The sequence below is a fragment of the Carassius carassius genome, chromosome 40, assembly GCF_963082965.1.
Source record: "Carassius carassius chromosome 40, fCarCar2.1, whole genome shotgun sequence".
Taxonomy (NCBI): Eukaryota; Metazoa; Chordata; class Actinopteri; order Cypriniformes; family Cyprinidae; genus Carassius; species Carassius carassius.
This window is the reverse complement of record NC_081794.1, coordinates 15,129,873-15,155,036: the sequence shown is the minus strand read 5'-3', so window position 1 is coordinate 15,155,036 and position 25,164 is coordinate 15,129,873. Positions and strand designations below refer to the sequence as shown.

Sequence of the window (25,164 nt, the reverse complement as noted above, 5' to 3'; positions counted from 1 at the left end):
TATCAATTAAAACTCATCTAGATAACCAATTCACAAACATGAATTTGTAAATTCTAGTAATCAAAATAGTGCATTTTCCAGCCAAGTCTTCATCCAAAGTCAAAATTCAATATATTAAGTAACATAAGAATGTCTTGAAATGATGTTCTAACAACAAAAGCTAAACAGAAAGCAACAATATTAACCAAACAATTCTTTATCTTTGCTTGTCAACAGTTATTTTCATGATTTATGCATTGCCTTTGATTTGTTTGACAAGTGGTGATAACATATGTTATTTTGACTTCACAATAGCAGGCCGACATAAGACAGTGTTTCCCACAGACTATTGGGGCGGCATATGTGTGCAAATTCATTCTCTGTCAGGAGGAGGCACTTGTAGAGGGGGAGAAATAGAGGTTTCCACAGTAACTGCTATACACAAAGCAATGCTCAGCTAACAAAACGCTGCTTTATGAGACATTACATGCAAGATGAAATGAAAATGACATCACAAATTTTCTGAAGACAGTCGGACTCCTTCAGAAATACAGTGATAAAAAAAAAAAACACTCACACCGGGTTCCGATTTTGAAATGTGCAGTGCTCATGTTTATTAAACAAAGTCAAAGACTTTTGGAAAATCTATTTCTGAATTTAATAGTAATAGGTTCCGACTCACGCCAGCCAGAGAAAATAGTTAGTTATTCTCTCTCTATCCCATTGATTAACACTCCATCTCTATATCTCCCCACATTGTTTGTCATTCTACGGCGTTATCGCGCAGAACTTTGATAGCTTTGGTGGCATAAATAATTCCTTTTGGCTGTGGAGGAGGGGGATATGTTTGAAAAATAAATGCGCTAGCTCCACTACTGCTGCAGCAAGGGCTGGTAGTAGTGCGTTTCCAAAGATTCAAGCGGGAACAGAGCGGGAGACCGGAGAGGCAGGTTGGGGGGGCTCTGACAGCTGTCAAAGCCTATGCTCCTCTGCTCTCCTCCTGGCAGTGCTGTCGAGTCTTCCCTGAGCTCAGCTAGCCTGTGTTCATGCACCGCTGCAGCCTGGGAGACACGCACCAGCCACCAGGGGTCAGAACATTTAATCTATTCATCTTCTCATTCCCCACCCCTATTAATTCAATTATGAAGGCCTTTTTTCAAAAGTCCCTCTGGTGAGTTAAAGGATAATGCCACGGAACATTTCCACTACACTGCATGTCAGCTTCGGCCATGAAATATTTCCTAACTAGAATGTGGTTTGAGTTCTCAAGGCTGAACATTTGCTACTCAACACCTTTATTTGCAAAAGTCTTGTTCCTTCAAAATGCTGCTGTCAATCAACAATTAGCATGAAGGTTTGGTAAGAATTGCAGAATAACGCAGTCCATTACAAAACCTATCAGAAGAGTTTCTCTGCAGCTGAAGAGAGCAGAAGTAATAACACATCGTCATATCTAATGTTCCAACCACTGTGAGGTTTATGGTTTTTCTTTAGAAACTTTACGGATTAAATGTCAAATGTATTTTTGTAGGCCAACCTGGAAGTTATCATCACCCTGGTTCACAGTTGGATCTTTCCATTTGGTTTTGGTTTATTGTAGAAAATCTTACAAAATTAACTCAGATTTTGAAATCAAAGGGCCATATTTACTAAAAAGGGCACATTAGTATTAGAGCGCAATTCCATAAAATCATTGATGGGAGGGGAAAATTCTGCAGGTGATTTACTAACAGTGCGCACATTAAAGAACACAGGCAGATAAAGCAGGCAGATAATTTCCATAATTACCAGCACAATCAACAGCACAAAGCAGCACAAATTACCGACTGTTTTAAAGTGCCCCTATTATGTGTAATAAAAGGTTAATATTTTAGTTTTGGGAGTCCCCGACAACAGGTTGACATGAATGCAAGGTCAAAAAACACTTTCATTGTCTTATAACATGCATTTATTTTTACCTTACTTGCCCAACGACCCCCAAACAATTCGCTCAATGATTCATCTTGAGACCAATTGGTCTCATTTTAATTTCATCATGCCTGTAAAACCTGATAAAGCAGCGGTTGTGAGCGCAGTGCTGTTTGTGTACAGCCTTTACCATAGAAACTGCTATCTTTCAAAATCAAGTGGCCAAAAAAAAAAATACAATTTATCTTGTGACGTTCAGTTAGAACAGTGATCCTCAAATTTGTGGAAAGTGGGTTAGAGTTAGAACAAAAACTTTGTTCAGACAGGCAGTAAAAGGTCATTTTTGGTGTAGCTGACTCAAATGCAAATTTGACTGCCATTACAGGAATAAATTACATTTTAAAATATAATAAAATAATTAAATTAAATAAATGCAGTCTGGTTAGCAGAAGAGACTTCTTCCAGATATATAAAAACATTCCTCTGTCATTTATTTTCTCATGCTACTCATGATTCAGCACTGCCTTGAGATATCATAAACATAAGCAGACTCAATGTCTTACCGATAGCCACCCTCAGATCTCAAGGAGATGCTTACATCATTTCTCTAGCAGCTGATAAAGCTGCACCTGATATTGACTATATGGCTGAACAAACTGATATGATTTCATCACTTGCAAGATGTCAGTACAATTGAGCGCATTTGAAAACCAAATTGGATTTTTTGTCAAATGGTCAACATAATATTTTTCCACTTACTCTTATATGTTATTCTTGTGATGGTGTCTCTGTTCAACATCCGATTCAGAAATGAATTTGAAGTCTCGGATATCTGAAATGGAACCAATGTCATGGGAGGAAGGTCAGAGCAGTGAAAAACAGACGAGAAGGACAGAATGATAGACAGGAGAGAGGAAAAGGGGGAGAAAAGGATCGTGGGGAAAGTAAAAAGAAGCAGATTATTAGTGACAACGTTATTTCTAAAATGTTTTTACTGCACTCAAATGCATCAAGATAAATCTGAACAGTGTTCTGTAATTAAATGACACCTGATAGAATCACTTATGACATACTGACGTGTTTGCTAAGAAAAGTTCTTTAAAAATTGTTTCTGATTTTAGAGAGCATGAATGAAGCCAACAAGACCATTAGAGAACTTTCCTTTGACTCCACTTTACTTGCTAATTTGAAACGCTTTCAGTCTGAACGTTTAAAAGAAATGTGCATTGTGACTGCACCACAAATCACTTTGAACAGTGAAGTCTGAGGCTTAAAAGTCTTAGTCGCATCATTTCGAGACTTTCGGTTATAGAACCTGTGGCTATGGCAAGCCATAATCTCTACCAAGAAATAATTAGGCTTGACTACACAGTGCATGAAAAAAAGAATAGCTTTTACTTTCCGTTGCAATCAATACACTAAGAATAACAACTTTGCTATTCATACAAGTAGCTGTTTATATCACAAACAAAATGGTCGGTTTCTCTTCAGCCTCCTCCATTTTATGCTTGTCCCCTCTATTGATGGTCCCTCCATTTTCTTTTTGGGATCCTTTGTGTTCATACTATTTAGACTCAGATGGGAGTCCCTCCCAGAGGTGTGATGCCATAACTGGGAACACAGCATGGGGTTCCTCAGAAAATGGCTTTGGGTGACTCATGTCACAGAGAAGAAAAGTGCAGGAAAATAGGGGTGAAGTCACAATGTTCTCATTGGGATCACTGCCAGGGGAGGGCAGAGACCATAGTAAAGTATAACTGAATAACATCAAACACATCAGTGAGAAATTAACGTGAAAATAGAATAATATGGAGACTTAAAATTGGGCTCTTAAGAGAAAAGAAAAAGAGAAATATTAACATTATAAATGTTAATAATAATAATAATAATAATAATAATAAAAACCTTTCTTAATATTACAAATATTTTACAATAATATTAAGTCCTGGCAAGATGAAAAATACACCTCTCTAATAAATCTCAACTGCCATATCCCTACTTATTGTCAACAGCATCATAAACCATCATCCAAATTGTGAAGAACATGTATGAGAATTGTACTAACTTTTAGCAGATATTCAAAAATATGGCCATGTCCACACTTTTAGCTTTCAACCTGTCAGCCCTTCTTTAACAGATAGAGCTATTTAATAGATAGCTATGGTTTGAATGTTTTCTCAAATCATTTTCAAATACTATATGTCAAATCCACATATTTGACATGAAAGTACACATTTTGATGTACGGTGTTGGCACATAATTTCCATATGGACAGACAGCAGAGGTGACTGAACCAGACTCACGTCCAGGGCAAAGAGGTCATAGCCTGCCAATGACACCGGATGGGTTAATTATCTTAGCCTGAACTCTTGTCCTGAGGGAATCTCTGCAGCCATGTCTACTCTCAGTCCTTTAATAAAGCAGGGGAAAGTTATCATAACCTTGTCCTTCCAGAGTGACCAGGAGATGCACATTTAGTTTGCCTGTTGTCTGCTAATTGCATGGCTAATAGTTTCAGTCTCTTCCTCTCTCCATCCTCCATCCATTTATTGAATGAATGTCCCAATTCAAATTGAGAAAGGAATGCGGTACTTTTGAACACACGATTCATCAAAGAATTCTTAAAAATGTATCTTGTGTGTGTGTTTCAGTGAATAATTTGTAATTTATAACAAAATTTGAAACAAACATGTATGTCAGTCTGTGTTTTCACACTACTGTGTGGAGTGGATTGAACAGAGGTTATCTTGGGTTTTGTGCTTTCACTCTCTGTTGTTGAGTGTATGATCATTACTCACCTTCATAAATATAGACACTATCACCAAGCCATTTGGACTCTTAGCAGCTTCTGTGTAGTTTGTGTACAGTTCATGGTTGTAATGTATAAGCTGCACCTGTGTAAAGACAAAATGGGCATTAGATGGTTTAGAATTTTAATTTAAAAAAATGCTTCCCTACTTTGCATTATGCTCACGATCAAGGAGAAAACAGTGTCAGCTTAAGTTCATGGCACAGGGAAATATGTACAAGTACTGTCTTTGCTCTTTATCCTACAAAAATGGTTGTTGTTTATGTCAAGTAATTGTCAGCTATGCATGTGTTGAGATATTAATTCCAAATTTCTCTTGGAGTTTATGAAATATAAAAGCATGATTGGGAATAATTACTGATTGATAATACGTTGGATGGCAATTACAGAATATTCAGTTTTCATAGTGCAGATTTAATCTTACAACCTGTTTTCAACCCCAAATAAATATGAAAAATAAATATGTGACAGTTTGAATGAGCTGAGAGTCCGTTTGGATAACAGCCCTAGTTTTTGTCATTACAGATGGCTCTGAATCACAATCACAGGTAAACAGCTGCTTCTGTCTTTTGTTTGAACATGTCTGTCAAATTTAAATTTGAATTCATTGTGAAGCTCAGCTAATCTTCCTCCTGTGAATCGCTTGAGCGCACACTGTCCCTGTGAAAGAGCTTTAAAACTTAGGCAGTTTAGATAGGTGAAGAGGACACAATTTCTTCTCTGTGAACTCCTCAGAAAGAAAGCAGAGCCAAGAAATGTACAGATTACCTTGAGCAGAGAACAATTATTGTAAAATAACTTTTTCTAATGGGAAAAAGTGTCTCGTCCAAGGTCTTATCCCACCACAGAACACTGTAAGCAGTTTGTTGACTGCTGTAGAATTGCTGGCAATGTACATCCTTTTTTTTTTTTTTTTTTTTTTTTTTTTTGCTAAGATCAATTCTTCACCAAGCCCTGTTTAGCCTGCTGTTGTTTTTTTTTTTAAGAAATACATTAAAATCTGTGCTGCTGATAGTAATTATGAAATATGCAAAAGGGGAGCCAGGGAGTGACACATCGTCTATAAACTTAATCAGGTGTGGAGGAATGCGATAACAGAGCGAATGTTCATTTGATTAGATTTTTTTTTTTTTTCAATGCGGGAAGACATTTCTTTCCCTCAACGATCTAACCAGAGTGAGTCTGAAGTGACTACCCCAAACTTTTACACTCAACCGGCTTCATAGACATTCTAAGAAATCACATTATATGTGCAAAAAGCTGCTTCGCTCATCTCACCGGATCCATTGGTTCTGAGAATTTTGCAGATGGTGGAAAGGTGTCGAACAGTAGCAGGAAATGTTCAGCGCATCTTTGCACACAGACGGATCTGTCAGACCGTGAGAGGAGAAGTGTCTCTGCTACGACGGAAGACAGCTTATGCCTCTGGTGGGCCCCCTGACAAGCTCTTTATTGTGTGATAGCTGGCTTAGGTCTACCATGGGCGAAATATGAAGACAGCAAGTCGATAGCAAAAGAGCGGTGGACAGTGCTAACAGGGCAAATGAAAAGCAGTCGCCTGGAACCGCCATCCAATAGTGGATGAATCGGAGCGTGTGCTCATAAAGCAAATAAACGAAAGCCCGACAGTACGGAGAACAATCCTATATGATTACGTTTAGATGTCCTGTGAAGGAGCACGTAGCCTCTGAAAGCCGTCAGGCTAACGTGACCAGTTTCTACTTACAACATGGCATCTGATCGTAGGGCTTTAAGTAGGACGGGACGTGATGGAGAGGGCTGTTACGCAATTTATAACATAATATAATTAGTTATGATAGAAGTTTGATGATTTCTAATTTTCTGCTGTACTTTTTAGATGGCACTTTGCTATATTTATGACATATGAAAATGGGACTTTGATGATGAGCAAATAAACTGTGGCATCTAAGCTATGAACAGTGATGGTAATGTGCTATTTTGCTACCTTTGATAATTAGAAATTAATGAAAGGGTGAGAAGGGGATCGGAAACAAAAGTGTGGGTTGTTAGATGGTTGTGCAAATCCGTGGATTTGTTTATTTATTATTGCAAAGAAACAAACTCTTTTTAATGTTTATGCATTTGATTTTTCTGTTAATATATATTTGCAAACTTTTAAAAATGTTGTTTCATTCAGAAACAGCCTTATATCTGCACACCCACATATTTCTGTCTTTACGTGCTCTAAGAAAACAAAATAATAACTTTATTCAACAATTTGTTCTCTTCTTCGACTTGTGTTCATGACAGTACCACCAGTACCACACAAAACCCATATGTGGATTCTCATTTTGTGGTCATAAGATGAATGAAGGTCTTACAGGTTTGGAACAACAGTATCCCTTTGATACACCTATAAATGATGGCTAAAAGCTAAACATATATTCCTGCTAAATGATTACTTGGTTTATTGAGAGACACTGAAGCATGTGAAATGGAGACATAACAGAGACAAACACAACAGACAAATCTTTGTAAAAAAGCTTTCAGTTGTTTGTGCATGCTAGAAAGTTGTCTAAAATGCAGTACATTATTTATTTGCCATTATGTTTTTTCCTCCAAGGAGAAAAAAGATAGAAGGAAACCACCTAGGCAAGTCTGTAAAAAACACCTTGAATATTTTAGCACTCATTTCATTACAGGTTTTTCATTTTCAGCTTGTGAGTGAGACTGCCTATCTAGGATCTGGGAGAACGAGGTATGTATTAAGTCAGAGGTGCTGCAACTTCCCTCTGGGTACTGTGAGCATCAGTCAAACAATATTTTATTACTATAGAACAAATGAGACAAGAGAAAGGCACACATGTTGAATGTTACAGAGACAGACATCCAAATGAAACTTAAAAGCTTGGCTGCATTTGAATGCAAAACAGTCTCTGGTTGGGAATGTGTTTGTCATTTTAAGTTGTAATATTCTTCTTCTCTATTCTCTTTACAAGGGTAGGCACAGTCCCGGCCCATTTAGTTTAATTTATATTCTCAGATGTTTTTTATACAGAGCTATTCCTGAGCGCGAGGAAGAGTGAGTCTGAAAGCTCTTTCATAGACATGACGTCATTTTCTTTCCGCTCTAGTGTTTTTAGTAACCTGGTAATTTTGGCTCAGGTGAGTGGCTCAAAAAAACACTGAGGATGCCAATTCAATTCCTGAATTCAAATTGCAGAAAAAAAGCATGATGCAGAACTGCAGCTTAAATGTAAATGTTAGTTGAATTAACATGAACTGTAATTCACACAACTGTAATTTTGGTAACACTTATAGGATATAGACCTATTCTCACTATTAACTAGTTGCTTATTAGCATGCCTGTTATTAACAGATTTGCTGTTTATTAGCACTTACTCTGCATGACCATATTCTACATGCCTTATCCTACCCAATAACTAAACTTAACAACTACCTTAATTAGGAAGCAGAAAATTAGGAGTTTGAGGCAAAAGTCATAGTTAGTGGTTTGTTAACAGCGAGAATTAGACCTTAAAATAAAGTTCAAACTTAACTTCCTCTTGGGATATGGCCGGTTAAATGTATTTAATTAAATTAAAATACTATTCCTAATTTTACACAATCACATAGACTACTATTTAAAAGTTGAAGAGAGTTTTGTAAGATTTTTATTTATTTTTAATTTTTTTTTTGAAAGAGGTCTCTTCTGCTCACCACTATTACATTTGAAAACTGTTTTATTTTTTACAAATATAATTCAAAATTATGGCAAAGCTGAATTTTCAGTAGCCATTACTCCTCAGCTAATAAATACTTTCCAAAAAAATATAACAAACAAACAAAATCTTATGGACCCCAAAAGTTTTGAATGGTAGTGTACCTCTGTTGAGTCCTGCACCAGGTCACGCTTCTCTTTGCCTTGATAGACTGTTGACACTTTGTTTTATTATTGTTGGATTATCAGCTGGCTAACACGGAGTATTGGGCGAGAAATTATAGTCATTAATTACTGAGGATTTGCCTGTCAAGCACACACTTATTTTGTTGCCACACAAATCGTCAGACTTATTATCCTCAAAGAGAAATGTCAGGACTTTACTGACTGGCGACTCTATCAAATGATGGAGGCCGCAGTACAGTGCATGCTAAATTTACACCACAAATGTAATTGAGATGCTTTTCCCCACTGTTATGGCTCTGTTAGTGGGAGACTACTTACAATGAAGAATGAGAACACTCAGTTATCATCAGCAAAACAGTTAGGACTGTTTCAGCCCAAAATACTGCTGTTTTTTTGTATGCTAAAGAATATTGTTCAGCAGGGTGCAAACTGTGATGCAAACCATGTTAAACATTTGATGAAACGCATGCTCTGTCGATGCATAAAAACTTCTGAATATTTTAGGCCTATATACCATGGAGAGTTTTGCTTTCAGTCTACAACTGCTGTTGACCTTCGAGCCCTGCTGTCTTTACACTTTGCACTTATATGGTGACCTTAACAGATCAATAGGCTGATGATTATCAGCAGCTACTGGCGCTCTACAATCTGATCTGTAGCCCACTCATGACGTTGCTCACCTCCCCAGAAAAGGCCTGGCCGTTGAGAAGATGCTCAGAGCCCTGTCCATCCTCGCTTCCAAAGTGTAACCTGATCTCCTCAAGACGATGGCTATATGTCATTGGTCCACCGGAGATGTTCACCAGGTGCTCTTTGTCGAGTCGGAGTGAGACATGGCGGCCGGTGTTGTACATCGTCCCACCAACCTTCAGGAACAAAAACAAAAAAGGTATTGTTAAAAGAGGTGCCATATAATTAAGCCAAGAACCACTAATCAAATAGATGGAAAGAAACGGTAAAAAGACCAATGGAGCATCCAGACTTTTGACAAGTAGGACACAGGCTCATTCAAGGATGGCTTCTCTGATTTATAATGTGCTTGTCTTAGAAAATGTTATGTTCTAAATGAGTTAGAGGAGGAGCTAAGTTAAAGACAGATGGCAACCAGCTGCTATTTGTTGGCTTTATCAAAAAACAATTGTCATCCTGATGCTGCCTTTGGCCTGATTTAAACAAAAGAAAAAAGGATGTCTGGTTTAATGAAGGTCCAGTCTCTAATTTGGGTAATTAAAAAAATCAATTTATGTACAGATATGATTTATCCCTATGTTTAAAACTATGATAATCCATAAAAGAGCATGTGTGAAAATCCCTCAGTTCCCTTTCAAGGAAACTTCAAACTGCATGTATTAGGTTCAAATCTGTTGGTTGTGGTTGAAAATATGCAAAAACGTCTCAGGTTACTTATGTAACCATGGTTACCTGAGTAGAGAACGAGACACTGCGTCCTCTAGGGGTTGCTATGGGGAATGCCTCGTTGTGACCCATGTCAGAAGCATACATTGAAAAACACCAACAATACGTTGGCCGGTGTGACTATAGTATAACTATTCGCCGAAAGGACACGTCATCCTCTTCTTCATCTTCACTGATAATTTTATTTGAAGTGTACAGTGTTTAGGAGTGCATGTTTCTTGCATGTTGTGGGTGTGTGTAGTGAAGAGCAAGCATGTTCAACTCTTGAGGGAGTTGGATGCACTCTGCTGCACTCAATGTGATGCATTAGTGGGACTACTGAGGGGGATGTGAGTATTTCATAATTTACCCGAGTTTGTAGACAGCATTTGCATGAGTGCGTTCACATCTCACGAGAATAGCTATGCATTCGCAGCAGCAGTTTCGCTCGCGCTTGATTTCTGTGGTAATCTAGTGGTTGGGTGGACCGTGTTTAGCTCCCGCAGGAACTGAATGCATGTTGTGCATTGCGTCGTGGTGAGAACATAGAAAGGATCTGACAGGAAATTTCTCCCTATCAGTAATTTTTGGTTCATATTGGAAATGTATAGTGTGGGTCTGTCTGCAGGTTTTTGACAGATGGTTTATATCATGTTCTTCTCAGATAACCACATTATGCTGAACTCCGGCTGGAATTATTTTTAAATAAAAAATAAAATCCATTCTCATCCCGCATCCACAGATTCCAGCATACTATTTATGCCAACATCGAGGGGATGTGTGAGAATGATTGATAAGATGCCACCTGTTGAAGAGAAGCTGCCCTGCTATCTCTCCATGGGGGAGGCATCTTCTCTTAAGATGTAAGCCTTTTAGGATACATCTCGCCTTTAAATGTTTCGATACCGCTGTCGAGACGATGGTTGAGAAGTTCAGGGAGGCAAAGACATGCTCAGCGGCCTTCAAATCCTTCGTTCCACGAGGTTCTGAGTTCATACAAACCCAGGGGTCCTGGCCATCTCGATCTGAGGATCAGAAACGGGCACAGAAGGCTAGTGTCATGTCTCCCGCCCCTCTCCCGCCTGCAGGTAGAGGTAGGAAGAATCACGGGTCAAATGGAGGTAGGCAAGATAAAAGATGTGATCCAGATGAGGCGTCAGTGCTTTCATCCGGATTAGAGTGATGAGTATCTACTCTTATCTATTCATCTGCCTTATCTTCCCCTTCCTAATTCCCCTGTAACCACCATCTCTCCACCTGACTGAGGTTAGGTGGGAACTTCCTGCATTAGTTTCCTATGCTGGACCTATGATGTCTAGTTGGTTTTATGAGTTCATAATAACCACCTTACTGATGGTCCAGACTGGAGGCTTCTTTGGGTCGCCTATATATATGTATATATATATATATATATATATATATGTATATATATATATATATATATATATGTATATATATATATATATATATATGTATATATATATATATATATATATATGTATATATATATATATATATATATATATATATATATATATATATATATATATATATATATATATAAATAATGTATACATGTTTTAATGTGGTGGATTGTTAAGTGTGTATAATCCTTCTGTGAGATTTCTTTGCAGTTTTTTTCCAAGACTTGTGGGTTTCTGTCCTTTGCACCGTAGGTCCTCTGTAAGCACCCCCCTTGGCTGGATTCAGATACCGGGCACTCGACTTGCAGTGTTTCTTCACTCGTCAATATTGTGTCCAGCCGGTATGATAGCCCTGGTTCCGGTTTCATGGTTCCTGGATCATGTGGCCAGTTCATAGGCTTCTGCAGGAGCCTTCTTGATCATCAGGCCCCTTGGACGGCACTGCAAAATTTCCTGGATGTCTGACTAGGTCACCCTGAGGGGCTTCCTGGTCACCAGGATATACCCTCTTGCTGAAGTATCGAGCGGGAAGTATAGGTGGCATTTGTAAGAACCTTCTTGTGTAATGCTGTCTCAGGCAGTGCTCCCCTCACCTTAGAGGGTTGTGTTTGAGTATGTTTATCCCGTTTGGTTCAGTACTTCTAGGTATCCGTGAACAGATGCTTGGGAAGCTTTAAGTACACACACCAAGCTCTGTATACTTTCTGAAATCCACGTGGTGGTGAGTGTGCACGCAAGACTCTGCATACTTTCTGAAATCCTGTACGGTAAGGGTTATGCATATTAGCTTCGTTCCCTTTCTCCGAGTTGGTTAGACCTTGGTACCTTGGGCTCCACTCAACCAGTGTGTCTAGCTCACAGTACGCTTAGGTCGAGCCCTCTCTCTCATTGAGAGATGGGTTTATGCTCCCTCAGCTAGGTAACCTACTGCTAGCCGTTCCTGCATTGGAACATGTTGTAGGTTGAGCCCCCTCTATCATTGAGAACTGGGTGTTTGCCCCTCCCCTTATCACTGAGAACTGGGTGTTTGCTAGATATTTACTTCTAGCCTCTACAGAATTATACCATAGATCGAGTTGATGACTCTCAAAAATATTGGTTTTGGGATGTACCATTCCATCTATGAGATGCTCTTTCAGATTGCCACAAGAGCCCCTTAGAATGGTATCCTAAAATCCATCTTATTGTAAGTGTGCACGTGAAGTCTTTGCACACTTTCTAAAATCCAAACTGTGGTAAGTTTGCATGCCAGTACTCTGCATTCTTTTCAAAAATGTTTTAGAGATGTTTAAATGTCGTTTCTTCAACAAGTTTACCCGAGAGCAAGCGGTAGCCCCTGTGTGAAAGGCCAAGACTTAGTATGATGCTAGGCTCTTGGTCAAATCTATTTAAAGGAATCTATTCTTGATTCCAAGCCTTGAGCTCTACCCCGGGCCCAGGAGTCTGGCCCTAACAGGTAAGTTTGGTTATGTAGCCTAGGCCTTTGGCCGTAAGAGATGATGTCATGGACAGCCATCTAACGTCCCAGGGGCAACTCTCATGGAAAAGGTAGAGTTGGTACTTAGTGCTCGCCATGTTTCTGGCCTACAGTCCCCTCAGAATGATGGCATTGGTATACAGTTCCCCATAGTGACCACTAGAGGACACAGTTCTAAGTTCCCTTGAAAGGGGATGTCTCTGGTTACTTATGTAATTAGGCACCTAAGTTACTTATGTATTACGGAGTAGGGAAAGTCTACTCAGAATATTCACAGAATATTTTGTGAAAATATCATTTGTGAATTAAAGCTATGAAATTTGACTCAATAAGGGAAAGGAGTGTTATTATATATATATATATATATATATATATATATATATATATATATATATATATATATATATATATATAATTTCCATCACTTCATTTTAACCACTGGATGCTTATTAAAATATGAAAAGTGTATTAAGAGTTTGCTAATAGTGCCTGCCTATAGTTGAAGAAACCCCTCTACATCGAGTTGTTTTACTGGAAAAAAAAATTGTTGTCTATAATTAAATTATATTCACATTCTCAATGATACTGTAACATGTAAAAACTCAAGTGGAAAGAAAGGAGCTGGTGTGGCAGCCAAAAAAGTGTGTCCTCGGAGCCGAAGAGATTGAGAATCTGCTTGGAATCGATTTGATCTGAGACTTTAAAAAGAGATCATGGAGATACAAGAACCATGGAAAGCAATCTTTACCAGTGTATCTGCTTATTTATTTATATTCAAGAGTTGTTCCAAAGTGAGCCATTGATATTCCAAACACAATGCCAGAAAGGCTTCCATGGTTTTATCTTGCCTTTTCTTTTTTGCCTTTCTCTCCCTCCCTCTTTCTTTCTTTCTTTCTTTCTTTCTTTCTTTCTTTCTTTCTTGCTTTCATTCTTTCTTTCATTCTCTTTCTTTCTTTCATTCTTTCTTTCTTTCTTTCTTTCTTTCTTTCTGTCTGTCTGTCTCTTTTTACTTTTAACACTTTACCTTCAAAATGATTTTCCCTCGCCAAATTCCCAAAGAAAGAGGCTTGCCCCCACATCGTAAATATTTTATAGAACCTCTGAAAAATAAATGATTTGTGTAGGGTAGAGTGAATTGGTGAATAAGAGAGACGAAAAGATGGAGGGGTGAAGAAAGAGTGGGAATGGGAGGAGCAAAGACCATCCTTGAGAGAAACAGTGAGTAAAGACGATATATCCGCACTTAAAGATCACCAATCTGCACAGTTACCTCTGGGTGCTGGACTTGTCCGAGAAAAGGGCAAGACATTTGAAAAAACCCTGAAGAAGTCATTTCTCAATGACTATTCATGAACTACAGATGGCAAAGGGAGAAGAACTAAAAAAAGAGGGGAAAAGGCTCATTGTGCGGTCTCATCGGAGAAAATCCCTGTATGGCATACATGACAAACTGAGATGTTCTGTTACTGTTCGACAACAGTGGTGACTGGACCTCAGTCTCACAGAAGCGGTTTATCCATTCTGCCAGATGTTTTATTTCTTCTAAATATGTGAGCATTTTCTATTATTGATGGTGCAGTCCATGCTGAACATCTTGTGTATATACATGGGCTTTTTATTTGAGATATATTTATGGGTTTTTTATTTTCTTCTTGTAATGTTCCCAACTGATTTGAAAAATCAGAAGGAAAAACAAACTGCAACACATCTCCTATAGCCAATCCCTACAGAAGTTATCAGAGGGTATAAAGATTATCAGATGGAGGATGTTCTCTGAATTTTTTGACTTCATGCACTGAGGTTCTCACAAGCATCAGCCTGCGTATTGTTTCAGCTCTGCATTTTAATTTTCCCAAATGCACTGAGCTGTTTCACCTCATAATTTATATTAATGAATTCAAAATCATGCTAGAAAATGCCCTGCTGCGCTTTAATTTGTTGATCTGACAATTCTATGGCTGTCACATCACACTGCTCTGAAAACAACTTCTAAAACACTATAAAATATAGGACTGAACTTAAAATCGACCAATCAAATTCGAGGACTGGAACTAAAATGTGTTCATATACATTTTCACATGAAATGTATTAAACTGATCATAAGTGACAGATCTGTTCCAGGATTCTTGCGTAAAGATCACATAAGCATGGGTTTAATGAATCTATGAAATATTGTTTCCACTAGCTTAAAGCCAAAAGGTTAGTTGTTTGATGCTGGTAATACTCTCTGGTCAGATAATCATGATTGCATGCTTTGAAATTAATATCATGAATGCTATTATAATGCTCCAGTGAGATGGCAATGAAATAAAGAAATTAGAGAACCACATGCTCCATCAAGGGCTGTCATGCTCTGTCAATGCTCCGACTGGCATTACGAGATTCTGTAAGGATCTGAAAGGCTCAAATCAGAATGAAAAGAATGTAAACCATCTTATTCCACAGTCTCCAATGTACTGTACTGATTGGTCAGTAAAATATCAAGTCAGCGATATCGTTGACTTGATTGCAAATAAATGCACAGACACTATTTAACTGAACAGAGATGACATCACTGAATTCAATGATGAACTGCCTTTAACTATCATTTTGCATTATTGACACACTGTTTTCCTAATGAATGTTGTTCAGTTGCTTTGGCAATGTATTTTGTTTAAAGCGCTAAATAAATAAAGGTGACTTGACTTGACTTGACTAAAAGAGTTGTGTAATCCTCACTGTACATAGTTCACTGAGGAGAAAACTGGCTTCAGCAGTAGTGTAGAAATTACAGTATTAAAAGGAAGTTGTTAAAAAAAAAAAAGTTTACTCTGTTCGCTAAAATTCATAGTTTATTAAAAAATGCAATTGTTTAAAGAAAACGCCCCTCTAAAAGGAAATTTTGTCATTAATCACTTACCCCCATGTCGTTCCAAACCCATAAAGGCTTTGTTCATCTTTGGAACATAATTTAAGATATTTTGGATGAAAACCGGGAGGCTTGTGACTGTCCCATAAACTTCCAAGTAAATACACTGTCAAGGTCCAGAAAAGTATGAAAAGCATCGTCAGAATAGCACATCTGCCATCATTGGTTCAACCGTAACATTATGAAGCGATGAGAATACTTTTTGTACAAGAAGAAAACACAAATAACAACTTTATTCAACAATTTGTCTTCTCTGTCTCTCCCCACATCACCATAGTGCAGGCTGCGTACACTCTTCTGTGTCAACAACGCCACACGGATGTACTGTTTTCTACGTGTATTGATTTGAAAGAAAATAGTGCATCTTTGTGGCGCAGCTGAAACAGAAGTGTCATATATTGCATATCTAAAGTAAAATACTAAAATAAGTGGAAGCACTGTCAAACAATGCGCACGTGTTTCCTTCGTGTAGTATTACTTGTGTTCTTTGAATTTTGGTTCCATAAGTCTTGCTTTGAACTCTTGTCTGATCGTGTATCTTAGTATTATCTTCTATATTAGGGGTTTGAATCAGCACTGTTGTGATAAACAAAAAGCACTTTCAGTATTTGGGAGTGCTTTAAGTATCGGAGGAAGTATCTTTTTTCTCAGCATTATTTCAATTTGATTATTACTGATGAGATCATAGAAACTGGCACAGGGCTCCAAAAAATAAAAAAAATAATTAAAATAAATAAATAAATAGAGTACGGAGCCATTGGTTCCTATAAGAAAAAAACTTGGTTGCCTAATTATTTTATTAGATGCCACAAAATATTATAAACCCTTTTTATTTTATTTATTTAATTATTATTATTTTATTTGATTTTTTAACATTTGAACATTTCAATCATAGTGTCATTTGTTTATGTCTCATCTTTTATTGACTTTATCAGCATTTTAATCCATCTTGTAGATGACCTGGGAGCTAAGGTTCACTTAAAGTCGGAACTAAATGCCTTTTACATCTTGATTTATTTAATTTTAATTCATCAGTTATTCATGATATGTACCAATATCATGGACCATAAGCATCACTTGGCCACTGAGTGTAGTTTAGGCTCCTCCTCAATGCATCCTGGAAATGCTGTCATACACTCTTTAAAATGAAGGTACTTCACTATGCCATGATAGAAACTTTTTTGTCTAAATGGTTTCGTAAAGAACCTTAAACATCTGAAGAACCTTTACGTTTCACAAGAGATTCTCTGTAAACCCTAGAGATGGTTGCACATGAAAATCCCAGTAGTTCAGCAGTTTTTGAAATACTCAGACCAGCCCGTCTGGCACCAAGAACCATTCCAGGTTCAAAGTAATTTAAATCCCCTTTCTTCCCCATTCTGATGCTCGTTTTGAACTAGATGCCTAAATGCAATGAGTTGCTGCCATGTGATTAGCAATTTGTGTTACCAAGCAATTGAACTTGGGTGCTTCTTCACAAGGTCACTGCCTGCACTTTATTGTTGTAAACTCCCAGCAGGTCTTGTGGTTTGAGCAGAAATTAGCACATTTTAATACCATTTCTGGCACCCCGTGAAGAGAATGAGGCTAAGACCATAATGCATTTCATTTCATTAAATGACATTTTTTTTCATGAAGGTGAAAGGCATGCCAGAGTAAAAGTGAAAAGTAAATGCATCGTCTAAATTGTCAAACTCATTTTAATAGAACCTCTTAACCAAAGCAGCGACAGTATGATGTTTAGTGACACACATTTTCAAAGCCTTTTTAACCAAGTTTAAAAATGTCAAAATGAAAAATTGGCAAAAAAAAACAAAAAAACCTTGAACTATTCTTGAAAATAAGAAGAGTGTCTCAGTATACTCTCTAGTTTGGTGCACCTGACCATTTCTAGGACTGTCCAATGGTCAAAGTAATTCCAGTGCACTTAAATGCATCATCAAATAAAAAAAAAATATATACAGTACAGACCAAAAGTTTGGACACACCTTCTCATTCAAAGAGTTTTCTTTATTTTCATGACTATGAAAATTGTAGAGTCACACTGAAGGCATCAAGGGCTATTTGACCAAGAAGGAGAGTGATGGGGTGCTGCGCCAGATGACCTGGCCTCCACAGTCACCAGACCTGAACCCAATCGAGATGGTTTAGGGATGAGCTGGACCGCAGACAGAAGGCAAAAGGGCCAACAAGTGCTAAGCATCTCTCGGGGAACTCCTTCAAGACTGTTGGAAGACCATTTCAGGTGACTACCTCTTGAAGCTCATCAAGAGAATGCCAAGAGTGTGCAAAGCAGTAATCAAAGCAAAAGGTGGCTACTTTGAAGAACCTAGAATATGACATTTTCAGTTGTTTCACACTTTTTTGTTATGTATATAATTCCATATATAATTCCACATGTGTTAATTCATAGTTTTGATGCCTTCAGTGTGAATTCTACAATTTTCATAGTCATGAAAATAAAGAAAACTCTTTGAATGAGAAGGTGTGTCCAAACTTTTGGTCTGTACTGTGTATATGAGTGCAAGTGCAAATAAAGACAGCCTTTTTTCGGTCTTTGATATTGTTTATCATCAGTATGCACTAAAAATAAACTCTCAGAGTTTACATCAGAGTTGTTACAAAAAGATTTATTCCTATTTATTTTTGTTTGTTAATTCACACATGTTCTGCATGTTATAGCTTATTAATAAAATATATGAAAGCCATGTATGTACTTTATTCTTAATAAAAAATGCAGACAAACACATTGCATAACCGGCTGTATTTTTAACAGCTAAAATGAAAATGTAAACACTAGCTACGTTTTAATGCACAACCACTCAATTAGCAGATTCCCAGTGATTGGTGAATCAAGGCCTTTAATATCATTCAAATTCATGTTCACACTACTAACTGACGACATATGGAACCAGAGAGCAAAATGGGACACAAAGATATCTACCATGCTGTCTGGTGAACATGCCCTCTGTGTAATACACATCATCACACGCGTCCAGACAGACATGCTTTCCTGCTTGGTCTTCCCGATGTCTTGCCTCAGTTTAATTCAGAGATCCCTTCCTTCCTTCAAATCTGAGTGAGCTTAAAGGAGTTTGCCATTTTTGCCCATTCATCCCTACACATAAATGCAAATCGACCTCTGAGACTCGGTTCAATTTAGAATTGATCCAGTTTCTCAAAATGGTCAGTAATGCCAATGCTCCTAGTTTTAATTGCTAACACACTGCTAAGCAATGGATTACACCAGCACGCAAACCTCAATGCACACTCCAAAAAATAGCAGAAAAAAATCCAGCTATCACAATTAAATTTGCTTTAAATAGATCTGTTATCTGCACTGATTCACCAGACACATGTTTCCACCTTTTAAGCAGTTACCTTAATTGTCCCTAACATTTCAAGTCAGGCGTATCTGCTCTCCCATTTACTGGCTTGATTGTTCTCTTTTTTTGTGATTTCTATTAGTTCAACTTCAGTTTGCTCATATGCCGACTGTCGGATATGGTTACCGTTTTCAGATTACAACTTTTACCAGTTTCCGTCCCACTAGAAAGCAATTGAAAGTTTCTAAAATTTGAAGTTCAAATACGGTGAGTGTCTGAATATTTCCGAACACCATCAATCCTTTAAGCGTTTAATGTCCCGAGATGTCATTCACTATCTTCCCCCTATTAATTTATCTATTTATTATATATATTATATATTCATACCTCCTATTAAAATTAGACATCAACTTTCGTACTATTCTTCCATCTGTACATTATAAGAAAAGAAAAAAAATCTAATTCAACCCCTAATTCAATCCTTAGCGCTTTGTCTCTGGCTGACATTCACAAGTGTGGTGCAGAGACAAAGACAGAGCTCGACAGTGCAGGTGCTTCAGGTTTATTTGTGACTAAAAAATAGCTGTGCGCGAACTGTAAAATGTATTTAGAAGCATGTGCAAATAAAGAAAAATCCCTCAGGGTACGTTTTCTCCAATTCATTTAAAGTCATTAAAAGTCTTCAACCCATGAAATGGTAAAACAAACGTCTCAATGACAATTTTAGGGTGTATTATATTTTGTGGATGGGAAAACAAATCACAGTACAGGCTATAGTTCTTACACAGTTTTTACACATTTCTGTTGTAAAAAGAGAAACATTGTGTAGAAGTATTATTTGCTGTTATGCGTGTGTGTCCAAAGCTGCAGTTGCTGTGTGACGCGCTCCCAAAAAAAAAAAAAAAAAAAAACCTGGACGCGCGCCGAGAGAAGGTTGTTAAAATCAGTTGTTGTTTTTTTTTAATAAAGAAAGAACGTAGACTTCGTTTGCATGTAGCCCTAGGCAATTTATATATAAGTAATTTTACAATACTTACTAAAATATAATTAATATTATTTTATTACTTTTGTATTAGTTGTTTGAAGCGTAAAAAAATTAATACAAAATTGGTCAGTCTTAACGCAGATGTACAACCAGCAAGTCGGTCGGACAAAAAGCAAAAAAAAATAAATAAATTTAGTCGGTCCTAAATTGACAGGGTTGGTCGGGTTACGGCAAACAAGAATATTTTTAAGGATGGCCTAATATGCTTGCAGATATTGAAGAAACATGCCAAGTTAACATATTTGTTTATCTGAAAAACAATGCTACAGTCAGTTATCCTTCTTTGAAAATGTACGTTCTGGACTGGAATGTCTGCCTCTGTTTTGGTTTGTGAAACCCACCCACTGCCAGTTTACCCAATTGTATTTCGGCACCCCTGGTTGCCAGCTGGAGGGAAACACAAGCATATTTCATGTCCGTCATGGAAGCTGGCAAACGAAAGGGGTCAGAGCGGGAAATATAACTTTCTGCCCAACCTAAAAGGCCTCAACATCCATCTAAAAACTTTATGATCAACAACAGTATAATACAGTGTAAGGCTCAATGCTTTCCATTGTCAGGTGCCCTCATTCCTGTTGGTGTCATCAATCTGGCAACCTGCGTGTGTCAATGGACCAGGTGAAAAAAAACAACCTCTGCAATATTTTGAATTTGGACTGTAATACCTAGTTCAAACCACTTGTCAATCCTAAATACAACTATCCTACATACATACAAGGCGGCGCTGTTGTGCGAGCGCTTCAGACTGCTTTAAAGGGATATGTTTTAGATAGTTGTAAGAATGCATATTTTATCTCTCATCTGAAGGATCAGCACGCAACAGTGTGTATATATTCAAAATAAGAGCCCCGGTCTTGTTTTTAATTAAGTCATACGTTAAGTCGTTTTACATTTTTCTGGGCATTATTGGTATTTTGGTTACACAATAAATTGTATTTGATTTAATTTCCATTTAATTCACAGTAAACTATTGTAGTTTCTGTCTGAGATGCTTCCCACAGGAAGAAAAATGCATTTGTGTTTAAAAAATTATTTGAAATATTTTTCAATATATATTATGGTAATATCAGTAAAATCTGTGTCCCATTCACACTGAGAGAGACACTTTATGACAAAGCAAGGAGAACTATGCTTAAATTTTGCGTTATTTGCAATGCAATTAAATGTAATAGTATCCTATGTAATTACAATGAATTTCAATAAATACAAATATTGTTACAAATCACACATTATTTGTTATTTGTCACATCTAGTAGAAGACCATTTTTGTGCCAATGGTAATAGGAGGATTTAAGTATACTTCAAACCTTTGGGAAGCACTGAAAAGATGGCCTCGTCCTTTGAGCGAAATGTGATTGAGGACACAGGCTCAGCCTCAGTCGTGTTGGTTATACACGTATTATAAGCGTCTATGGACTTATTATTATTATTCATTTAGGAAGTGAATAAAGTGGGAGGTTGCAAGTTAGGGACAGTGATATCTTTATATTATTTCCATAACTCAAGATGTGGACTCATTGCGGTTTATTTATTTAAAAATTGTTTTGTTTGTTTTTCAGTACCTGGCAATGCCGGCATTTAAACGGAAAATAATCAAAAATGACCAGGTTAAAAACAGCGCGGGCAGGTTATTCCTGACAGGATGCAATTTGGTAACACAAACGTAGTGATCATCATGATTTATTATCTGTAAGACAGATGCACTGAAGACAGACACAAAGAGGAGAGAAAAGTCGCGCAAGCAGAGCAAATACTGCATTTTCATCAGAATCAGAAAGAGCTTTATTGCCAAGTGTGTTTACACACAAGGAATTCGTCTTGGTGTCAGGAACTTCTAGTACAGATTAAGTAGCCTACAGTCATAATGCAGACATACATATAATTAAGGTAATAAAACACTAATAATAATCAAGAGAATATTTTATTATTACATTCAGCCCATCTGATGTTTTTGTTTTGTGCAGTTGCTTCATGTTGCATATATATTTTTTGTTTGTTTGTTCATTCTAGGTTAGTTTGGCCAATAACAGAGCAATATAAATAAAAGTAATAAAAACTAAATACATTGGCCACAAGTATGGGAACTGATAAAAAAATAAAAAAGGTAAAAAAATAAATTGCAACAAAATAGATAACAAGATGGTTATCGTTTATTATAATACAATGTTACAGTCAATAATGAAAACAATAAGTCTTATTTATTGATTGAGTGATTGTAGCAAGGCCTGTGAAAATTTTGCCAGTTCAAGTTAATAATGTAAACTACCGGCCAAGCCTGGACAGTAGAACATTTCCTTAGCGTTGAGCACTGTCAATATGATCAAAATCCTGATCATAACACTTGTACACAGATATGTAGAACACGTATGTTACATAATGATATTTTAAAATTAAAAACTTTATGTACTTGAAAAGAAAACAGGATGACTTTGAATAGCATCGTTGTAAAATTGTGAGGAAGAGCTCAGCAAGTCTTGCACATGTATGTCCTGGTCTGAGAGTGACTTAAACAGGAAGTAACAAAAAAAAAAAGGTAGAAATGTATCTATGTGAAAGGAGAATGTATGTGTGTGTGTGAGAGAGTGTAGCAATCCATATACTGTATGTGAAAGGAGAATGTATGTGGCTGAGACTACTAATGTATGTATGTACTGAATCTGAAAGGAGAATGTAAGTGTGTGGGAGAGAGTAGAAATGTATGTATGTGAGAGTTTCAGAATGAATTATGGCTTGTACGGCCCTTCATATTATCTATATATATATATATATATATATATATATATATATATACACACACACACACACACACACACACACACACACACACACACACAGTAACCAATAGATAGTTCAACTTTTCAGTATACAAGCTACACATGAATGGCAAATGGTCATGCTGTCCTTTTAAATCTATAGTTACAAGTCCATACTAGCTGTAGGAATTGTTTTCCAGTATGCTGCTTTTGTTCGCTTTTCCACATTTATAAAAATGAGTAAAAGCACGTACACAAATTTCCTTACTATTGCTTTTGCCTCTGCAATAACTGCTTCTTTTGTTCCAGAGTTGGTTCAAAGAGTTTAATAATGAGACCCTTCAGAGAAGGAAGAGGAGAGAGGGAAACGGAGACAAATAATGGCTCTGAAGGTCTAGTGGCTGATCTGAAGCTGCTGACTCAAATGACTCAAAGCCAGGTGTCCCAGATTCAAGGTTCGGTTTCCCTACCATTATCATGCCAGTATGATTTACCATAGAAATACAAACAGCAGGGAGGAAAAACATGGAACATGCACATAAACAGCACATTTGTGCACTGTGTATACATGTACCTGGAGTACATTTATTATGTATTGTTGTGTTAACTTCTGTTCATGGGGAGGATGCGTGATGCAGAGGCGGGCTTTGGCAATTAGGCATTCATATATTGCGGCATAACACAAGGAATCTCCCTGAGGATGAAATCTTAAGCTGTTAGATGGCAGATCAGTTAAGATTATAATGGCAAACTAGATCAAGACATCCATATTAAACACAAATAGAGAAATGAAAGCCTTCAAAGTTGGTGTTACATCCCCAAAAGTGCAGTTACAAGGAATACAATAGACTAACTAAAAACTACGCTGGGAAAAATCACTGCGGGCTTGAGTACTGTTATCTAGAGAGGTAGATGGGGTGTTACAGTATGTGAACTGTCTCAGGTTCTAATAATTTTTTGTGGAACCCTACATGAGAATCATCTCTTACTTCAAAGAGTTTTTTTTTTTAAACTCCCCTTAATCAAAAAAAAAATAATTATATATATATATATATATATAATGCAGCAATACATTTATTGAATACATTTTATTTTAAAGATATGTATTCCCATTATTCAAATTCATTCATTTGAATAATTGGAATAAACAATTTAATTGCAAAGTAATAAAGTTCAGTAGGCCCTTTCACAACAAACTACTTTTTGAATACAAACAGTGGATTCCTATGAAACTATTTAAACAATGACTTGCTGACAAATCTACTTTTTCTTTCAGAATTTGTTACAAAATGAGGTTACCGAAGAATTAAAATGTCTTTATCCTTACACACATAAAAACATACAGCTTTTTTATTTTATTTTAACAACACTGTTAAATAAAATCTGTATTAGATACATATAGTTATTTGATTTGAGTTACAAATACCAATTAAAGATAAAGGTTGATATAACCTTTTTAAAATAGGAAAGATTTGTTTAGCAATTCAAAATAAAATAAAATAATAAAATTAAAATCTATAAATTAGCTAAACGGCTTAAAAATATTAATGCAAACGCTAGTGTAAATTAGTACACAAAATCCACATTAGGCAAATGCAACTTCAAGAGTTGTCCTCAGACAGCCACAATGGCAGTATTTATGCACATGTTTAAGAAGCCACATCTGAACTCCATCTGTTCCCGCTGTGTGCCCGTCGCACCAATGCCAACACAGCCAACCAGACGCCACCCCACCGCCGTTGACAAATTAACACTTAAACACACCCTTGGCTCGCTGACAGCCGAAGAGAGCCAGAGGGGGAGGAGAAGGGGCGGAAGATTCAATTAAAGAGCAGAGGAGCACTTCAGACGAGTCGACACTAGAATCTTGGCCCGGATCAGTGAAGCCACCTCATTAAGATGCAGGAGCAGAGGTGAGCTGTAAAACCGATGTCTTGCTACATATCATGGTGAGCCGGGACAGCAGGAACAAATTTTCACCAGGACGTTTACAGTTATAAGTTATTGTGTGCGGCTGGGAGGGGAGCAAGGGATAGGATAAGGATGTAGCCTGAAGCTTTTGCTGTTCTGGCAAACCGGTGCTCTGCTTTCCCTTGTGAGTTTGCTGTCATCGCATGAATAAACAACATACAGGTAACACTTCAGGGGACGTCAATGGGTAAATAACCAATGCTAAGTGGCACAATCGTTGACTGCGCTTTCATATAGAGGTTGAACAGCTGCCATTTCCCAAAAATACACACAGTTTAAGGGGTGGGCAGGTGTGGTTAGA

At 37.2% G+C, this 25,164-nt stretch overlaps 1 protein-coding gene across 2 annotated transcripts in view; it reads right to left on the bottom strand.

Moving 5' to 3' along the window:
- LOC132122195 (carbonic anhydrase-related protein 10-like) overlaps positions 1-25,164 on the bottom strand; it is a 180,639-nt gene that overhangs the window by 6,169 nt on the left and 149,306 nt on the right. For both annotated transcript variants that reach the window (XM_059532168.1, XM_059532167.1), the window contains 3 exons: positions 9,245-9,430; positions 4,686-4,781; positions 2,647-2,719 (listed from right to left, as the gene is read on the bottom strand). In XM_059532168.1, the coding sequence (XP_059388151.1) occupies positions 2,647-2,719; positions 4,686-4,781; positions 9,245-9,430 (355 nt within the window). The remainder of the gene's footprint in view (positions 1-2,646; positions 2,720-4,685; positions 4,782-9,244; positions 9,431-25,164) is intronic.